The 8,365-nt window shown below is 51.6% G+C and overlaps 1 protein-coding gene across 1 annotated transcript in view; it reads right to left on the reverse strand.

Annotated features, from left to right (window-relative positions):
• LOC125542553 (uncharacterized) overlaps positions 1–2,192 on the reverse strand; it is a 34,378-nt gene extending 32,186 nt beyond the window's left edge. The window contains exons 1-5 of the mRNA XM_087516378.1: positions 2,085–2,192; positions 1,542–1,800; positions 1,212–1,440; positions 965–1,115; positions 666–872 (exon numbers count right to left, since the gene is read on the reverse strand). Of these exons, the coding sequence (XP_087372504.1) occupies positions 666–872; positions 965–1,115; positions 1,212–1,440; positions 1,542–1,800; positions 2,085–2,192 (954 nt within the window). The remainder of the gene's footprint in view (positions 1–665; positions 873–964; positions 1,116–1,211; positions 1,441–1,541; positions 1,801–2,084) is intronic.
• Positions 2,193–8,365: the final 6,173 nt, after the last annotated feature.

Here is an 8,365-nt window from a genome sequence, read left to right on the forward strand (position 1 = left end):
CCTTGGAGTCCTCGGATCGTCGTATGCGGCTTCATCTCTTCGTAGTTAGGGGTGGTGTTGCTGCGCTCAGCGCCTGTGTATCATGCCTTGGGTGTGTGCGTTGTTGTGGTGGCGTGCGTCTGTATCGGGACGTTGGTGATCTTTGATTTATATATAAAGCGGGGCGGAAGCCTTTTTAGGTAACAAACAATACGGCTAGAAGTTTGAACTCACCAAGGCTCTGTAGGGTGCACATCCATTGACCTTAATATACGGTCACCATCACGAAGTATGACCTGAAGTAAGCATGGTTGATCAAAACATGTGCCGTCCCAGGCCCAAAACAGAAGGTGAAATATACGGGGAAAAAAAATCAGAGAATATCCTGGCGTCTACTTGATCACGTTCAAATCCATCAAGATCAACAACAAACCTCAGATGTCTTCGTCTCACCCGTTGTTGCACAGACAGCGCTTAGGGGATGAACATCTTTCAAGCCAGTGTCCTTTACCATGAAAGTGCTCATCTACAGTATCAGGGTGCACCATCCAACCCGTCAAACTTAAGAATATTAATATCCATTGGAATACTATTTTCAGGTCGGAAGCATCAGCAATATATATATGTTCAAGCTTGGCACTTGTTTTTGTAGGATGGGAAAACAAGAAAAACGACTACAATCATACCTGGTCAATTAATGCCCCATGATAGTTTTCTGGTGTCTCTGTATCAGTTAGCATATTAACGATGTCCCCTATGGTTGGCCTTTTCTGTCGATCATCCTCCACACAGCTCAAAGCAATGACGATGCATCTATTTACTTGTTCAGAATACGACTCCAACAAATCACCTGATGCCTCTGATTGTAGCCTAGTCATCCAATTCCCATGTACCTGGATAATGATAGCACAAAGAATGGTCGGTAAAAGAAAACAGAATAGCAGAATGACAATGTACATCCGATATCAATAAATACGATCCTTACAATCTCAGTGAATTGCTCAGAGGTCATTTCAGCACTTCTGCAGTGGCCTTTGGAACCTGCAATTATCTTTATAACTACAACTCCCAGGCTGAATATATCCAGTTTATTTGAGATTATGCCATGATCTATAAACTCCGGTGGTAAGTACCCACTGCAAGCACGACACAACGCGTACTGTTACTGACTGACGAAAATAGGAATTCTGTACTGAGAGAAATTAAACATTTCACATGTAGAATAAGCTTACCGTGTTCCTATAGGACTATCAGTGCTATAGGATTTATCTTCCATGAAGAATCTGGATAATCCGAAATCAGCAATTTTCGGGATCATCTTCTTATCCAGCAATATGTTTGCCGGTTTTAGATCCAAATGAAAAATGGGAGTCTTCAGTTCCTCGTGAAGGTACTTCAAACCATTGGAAATACCCTTAATTATAGCGTAGCGATTGCGCCAACCATGTCCCTTAAATTCGTCTAAAATAAGTAAAGAAAATATTAGAATTCTTGAAACATATATACAGAAAATGAAAGGTTGACATTCTAAGTATACAAGTGAAGCATCATTATACATTTACCAGAAAGACAGTCGCTAAGGCTTCCATTTTCCATATACTCAAAGCAAAGCGCTCTCTTAGTCACATTAGCAAGAACCTTAGATTTGTTGTACGGCAAGTATTCTTGGCGGGTTTCATGGCAATAACCAACTAACTCCACGATGTTCTGGTGTTGCAAATTTACAAGATTGTAAAATTCCTTATCAAATTGCACATCGTCATGCCCTGGCATGTCATGAAGAATCTTTACAGCAATTTTTTGCCCATCTTCCCGCGCCCCCTATTGGAAAAATATATATGGTTCAGTTTTCTGTTTATAGGGATATATGTGGCATCTATAAAGAAGAAAATATTATACTCAGGTATTCTTCCTGGAATATGCAAAGATTTCTGGAAAGTTATATGCATGTTGTTGCTCAACAAGATTGCTAGAAAACGAATATGAGAAAATGGTGCCCTTGATGATGCATGCGCCTAAATCCCACCACAATAGATGAAATAAACAATGCAAACGAATGATGAATTTATTTTACCATTTCTGAAATTGTCAATGGTTAATCACACCAGGTAAACTTTTCCGTAAGAACCGCTGCCAAGCACCCGGCCTTGAGAGAAATTATCTGTCATAATCTCCAGTGAATGGAGTGGCACACGGCTTGGCCCATCAGCCATGCTATTGGTTCACCTGGATGTAAACGCAGAAGACGCAGGGGCATGTTTACACATACAGATATAATAAACGTGAGCACAGATTTTATGAGCAATCTAACTTGTCGGCTCTTTCTTGGTTCTCCGACGGTAATCCAATCTAGCTTTACACAACGCAGATCTACAATCTAGCTTTGCACAAAGCAATTACAGCACGACTGCCATACACACACAACAGATCGGCGAGGATAAGTAGTAGAGTCAACGGAGAGCACTAACCTGCAGCTGGAGGGGAGGACTTGCAGCGGGGAAATACGAGCGCTCAACAATACGGAAGTGGAAGGAATCCAAAGAAGGAAGGAAGGAAGGAAGAAGGAGGAGCAAAATGCAAGTGGAAGGAGGGAAGGAAGGAAGGAAGGAAGGGAAACGAGGCCTCTTCTCCGATCCATATCTGTATATCTGTATAATTTGCAAGTGTGGACGAACATGCGATGCGTGTGTTGACTCGTGCGGTAGGTAGGACTCCGCGGTTCATGCTCGGACAAAACACATTGAAGTTGACTATCACTTTGTGCGGGAACGTGTTGCACAGAAGCTACTCCATATCAAGTTCATCTACCGGATCCAGCTGGGGGCCAACGCGGCTGTGCTCTCCATGCCTTCCGGAGCGCTCACCCAAGCGATTCTGCAAGCGGAGCTGCCACTCCTCTTCGAGGGCGAATGGGACTGGCAGATCTCACCTATGGAGGGCGGGGCGTTCTCGGTGGTCTTCCTTGATCCGGTGATGCTCCGGATGGCAACAAGGAGCGGCAAGTTGTTCCTCTCCCTCAACAACCTCATGGTGGACATCCGCGACGCGGTCCTCGACGCCCCCAAGGGAATGGCGATGCCAGAGGTGTGGGTCAAATTGGGAGGAATCCCACCCAAGCAACGGCGCTCCGACCTGCTCATGGCGGCCACCACCATGCTCGGACGTCCCCTGCTGATAGATGAGGAGTCTCTCATTCGTCCGGGGCCGGTCCGTATGCGTTTCGCTTGCCGCAATCCCCACAAACTGAGCGGAGTGGTCCAGATCTGGTTCAATGGCGAGGGTTTCAACATCACCATCGAGCCCGAGCTTCCCCCGAAGCAAATCGCGGCGCCCGCCTTGCCCTCTCCAAATCCTCCTTCTCCAAATGACAAAGGCATGGATGGGGCAGGGCGTGACGGCAACCTGGGCGGCGACAAGGAGGCGGATGCAAGCATGGAAGATGATTCCTTCTATAGGGCGGGGCGACGAACCGGGCACCGTTTCCTTCGACGGAGCTGCCGCTGGCAGGGGGGTCCATGGAGTTGGACCTCTCTATCCCCAACCAGTATGGCTCAAACCTGGGCTCGGTCACGTCCCCCCCGGTGCGGTCGGTGGCGGAGCCTGGTGCGGGCCAGATGGAGGAGCCGCTGGGGGAGGCGCGCACTCCTATCGCGGTGTCCATGGAGACGCTGCCGCTCGCCTCGCGCTCTCCATCTCAAGGTGGCCGCAGCTCCAACAAGCTTGGTGCGGTGAAACAGCTCAAGAAGGTGGCCGTGCGCAAGGTTAGCGCGGAGGCCGGACGTACGGCGGAGCTCCAGGGCGCGCCGGCGACTCCCCGGCAGGCGGTGATGGCGCTGGCTGTTCCCACCTCCGCTCCGATCGCGCTGGAGGAGGCCAAGACGGTGTCTGTCCCGAAGGCCAAGCGTTCCAAGGTCGTCGTGGATGGGCAGGTGGCCCCTGTTCGGGTTAGTGCGCGGGCCAAGGGCGCCAAAGGGCACATGCCTTCGCTCCAACGCGCCCAACTCCTCCAAGCACAGAAGAATCTGGAAACCTCAGGTAATCCATTGCCCCGCTTTTCGATTTTGGATTCCTTCTCGGACGAGCACCTAGGCGAGGTGTTGGTGGAAAGTGGGGTTGAACCGATGGGGGAGGGCGGGGTTAGCGAGTTAATCTCGCTGGTGCGCACTAAAGAGCTGGCTCAGGTGGCTCTTGCAGCGGCGGCTGCTCAACACGCGGAGCGTCTGGCTGTCGAGGATGAGCCCTCGACGTTGCTAAGACTCCGGCCCGAAGGGGAGATAGCAACAGGGGTTGCTGCTCCTCCCTCGCCTCGCTGCGGCAAGGTGAAGCGCGTGGCCAAGGCGATCACCTCTAGGGGTGTGCGCCTGCGAAACCGCGTCATATAAATGCGGATGCTCATTTGGAACATCGGTGGCTTCGGCCACTCGGGGCGGCGCACCCAACTTAGAGACTACATCGGGAAAGAAGGGATAGATATAGTAGGGCTCCAGGAAACCATTAAAGCCGATTTTCGTCACCAAGATATCGTAGCCACAGACCCTCTGGAGCGTTTCATTTGGAAGCACAGCCCGGCCGTTGGGCATTCGGGTGGCATGCTGCTAGGCTTTTGCAGTGCCATCTATGAGGTGTTGTCCTGGGTGGTAGGCACCTTTTTTATTGCAGCCAATATTCGCGTGAGAGCTTCGCTACGCGAGCTCGTGATCCTGCAAGTCTATGGACCAGCAGATCACTCACATTCGTCAGAGTTTCGGGGAGAACTCGAAGCCAAGGTGCTGGCAGTCGCCGCATCCCGAGTCCCCCTTCTAGTGGGTGGAGATTTTAATCTCATCCGATCGAGCACGGACAAAAACAACGACAACATCAACTGGTTAAGGGTGACCATGTTCAATAGCGCAATTGCATCAATGTCACTTAGGGAAGTGGCAAGGACGGGGGCAAGGTACACTTGGACCAACAAGCAACTAGCCCCGGTGCGATCCGTCTTGGATCGCGCTTTCATGTCTCCGGAATGGGGAGTGGTGTTCCCATTAGGCTCGCTCCTTGCTGAAACAAGGATCGGCTCGGACCATGTTTCACTCATCTTATCTTCAGGGGAAGATAGGTTACGTCGCAGCCCACGTTTCTTCTTCGAAACAGCGTGGTTTGAGGTCCCTGACTTTGACAACATCTTTCGGGAAAGATGGTTGAGGTGTGTTCAAGCCACGGGCCAGCAGCGCGGCCCTATGGAGTTTTGGACAGTGGTCGGGGGACGCCTGCGTGCAAGCCTCAAGGGATGGGGCGCGAACCAGGGGCGAGACGAGAAAGTTTTGAGGGCGAGACTTCTCGACAAGATTGCAATTCTCGACATTCAAGCAGACTTGCGTCCTTTCTCGGAGCACGAATGGGCACACCGATATGCCTTGGAAGGGCAAGTCGAGGCGTTGCTTCGATTTGAGGAGGAATATTGGAGGCGTAGAGGAGGCCTTAAGTGGACGCTCAAGGGCGATGCGAACACTGGTTACTTCCACGCGTACGCGAATGGCCGACGCAGGAAATGCCTAATCCTTAGACTGCAGACGGAGCAGGGGCTCCTCCTCCAGCAATCGGAGATTAGCAATCACATCTACGACTTTTACATTAGCCTGATGGGGACTGACGAGCCTCAGCGCGCTAGGCTGAGTGAGGACGCTTGGCTCCCAGCTCAAAAGGTCTTAGAGTCGGAGAACGAAGAGCTGGGGCTCGCGTTCCTCCCCATGGAGATTGACGATGCTCTCCAAAGCATGAAAACAGACACGACCCCGGGGCCCGATGGGTGGCCGGTGGCGTTGTTCAAACACTTCTGGCCATTGTTGCGCGATCCCATCTTCGCAGTGTGCAATGGCTTCATGCGCGGTTTTGTGGACATTGCTAGGTTAAACTACGGCGTGCTCTCGCTAATCCCGAAAGTGTCTGGTGCGGATAATATCCGCCAGTACAGACCAATAGCGCTCATTAATGTGCCTTTCAAAATATGCGCCAAGGGATGTGCCACTAGGCTTACTCCGATCGCAAACCGCACAATCAGTCGTTCCCAATCTGCCTTCATTCGCGGTAGGAACATTTTGGAGGGACCATTAGCATTGCAAGAGACCCTCCATGAACTTAGGCGCACGCGCGAGCCAGCGATTTTACTAAAATTAGACTTCGAAAAAGCTTACGACTGCGTCAACTGGGATTTCCTCAGACAAATCCTGACGAGCCAAGGCTTCTCGCCGGTGTGGGTGCACCGAGTCATGCAGTTGGTCTCGGGGGGCCAAATTGCGGTCTCGGTGAACGAAGAAGTAGGGCACTTCTTCCGGAACAAGCGTGGCCTACGCCAGGGTGATCCCATGGCACCTCTCTTGTTCAACTTTGTGGCAGATGCACTTGCAACCTTGCTACGGAAAGCAACGGAGGCAGGCCATATCAAAGGGGTGTTGGGACACCTCATCCCAGGGGGGATATCGCACCTGCAATACGCCGACGACACGCTTCTGTTGTTCCAAACGGACCTTCACAGCGTGGCCACGATCAAAGCCCTGTTGATTAGCTTTGAACTTATGTCGGGGCTCAAGATCAACTTCCACAAATGCGAAGTGATGCCCATGGGGCTCGAGCCGTCCGACAGTAGACGTATCGCGGACCAGCTCAATTGCAAACTAGGCAAACTCCCGTTCACCTACCTTGGCCTCCCGTTGGATGCCAAACGTATCTCGATTGAGGGCCGGGCTCCACTCTGGACCAAGGTGGGGGGGGGGGGTTGTCCGTGGAGGGGGAAGTTCCTCTCCTCTGCAGCTCGTCTTGTTCTCACAAACGCGAGCCTGTCCTCGCTGCCGCAGTTCACGATGGGGCTGTTCCTCTTGGCCGAAGGGGTGCATGCCAAAATGGACACACCACGGTCCCGTTTCTTTTGGGAAGGTGCGGGACCCAAACGCAAGTACCATATGGTCTGATGGGACGCGGTGTGCAGACCCAAGTGTTGGGGAACGTAGTAATTTCAAAAAATTTCCTACGCACACGCAAGATCATGATGATGCATAGCAACGAGAGGGGAGAGTGTTGTCTACGTACCCTCGTAGACCGCAACGGAAGCGTTGACGCGACGTCGAGGAAGTAGTCGTACGTCTTCCCGATCCGACCGATCCAAGCACCGTTACTCCGGCACCTCTGAGTTCTTAGCACACGTACAACTCGATGACGCTCCCCGGGCTCCGATCCAGCAAAGCTTCGGGGATGAGTTCCGTCAGCACAACGGCGTGGTGATGATGATGATGTTCTACCGACGCAGGGCTTCGCCTAAGCACTACAACGATATGATCGAGGTGGAATATGGTGGCAGGGGGCACCGCACATGGCTAAGGAACAATCACGTGGATCAACTTGTGTGTCTAGGGGTGCCCCCTGCCCCCGTATATAAAGGATCCAAGGGGGGGTGCAGCCGGCCCTATGGAGGCGCGCAGGAGGAGTCCTACTCCTACCGGGAGTAGGACTCCCCTCCCGTTCCTTGTCCAACTAGGAGAGGTGGAGGGAGAATAGGAAAGGGGGGGGGGGGCGCCGCCCCTTCCTCCTTGTCCAATTCGGACTAGAGGAGAGGGGGCGCGCGGCCTGCCCTGGCAGCCCCTTCCTCTTCTCCACTTTAGGCCCATGAGGCCCATTAACCCCCCGGGGGGTTCCGGTAACCCCCCGGTGCTCCCGTTTTATCCGATACTTCTCCGGAACCCTTCCGGTGTCCGAATATAGTCGTCCAATATATCAATCTTTATGTCTCGACCATTTCGAGACTCCTCGTCATGTCCGTGATCACATCTGGGACTCCGAACTAACTTCGGTACATCAAAATGCATAAACTCATAATAACTGTCATCGTAACGTTAAGCGTGAGGACCCTACGGTTCGAGAACAATGCAGACATGACTGAGACAAATCTCCGGTCAATAACCAATAGCGGGACCTGGATGCCCATATTGGCTCCTACATACTCTATGAAGATCTTTATCGGTCAGACCGCATAACAACATACGTTGTTCCCTTTGTCATCGGTATGTTACTTGCCCGAGATTCGATCGTCGGTATCCAATACCTAGTTCAATCTCGTTACCGGCAAGTCTCTTTACTCGTTCTGTAATACATCATCTCGCAACTAACTCATTAGTTGCAATGCTTGCAAGGCTTATGTGATGTGCATTACCGAGAGGGCCCAGAGATACCTCTCCGACAATCGGAGTGACAAATTCTTATCTCGAAATACGCCAACCCAACATCTACCTTTGGAGACACCTGTAGAGCTCCTTTATAATCACCCATTTACGTTGTGACGTTTGGTAGCACACAAAGTGTTCCTCCGGCAAACGGGAGTTGCATAATCTCATAGTCATAGGAACATGTATAAGTC

The sequence above is a fragment of the Triticum urartu genome, chromosome 3A, assembly GCF_056163025.1.
Source record: "Triticum urartu cultivar PI428250 chromosome 3A, HENAU_Tu73, whole genome shotgun sequence".
NCBI lineage: Eukaryota > Viridiplantae > Streptophyta > Magnoliopsida > Poales > Poaceae > Triticum > Triticum urartu.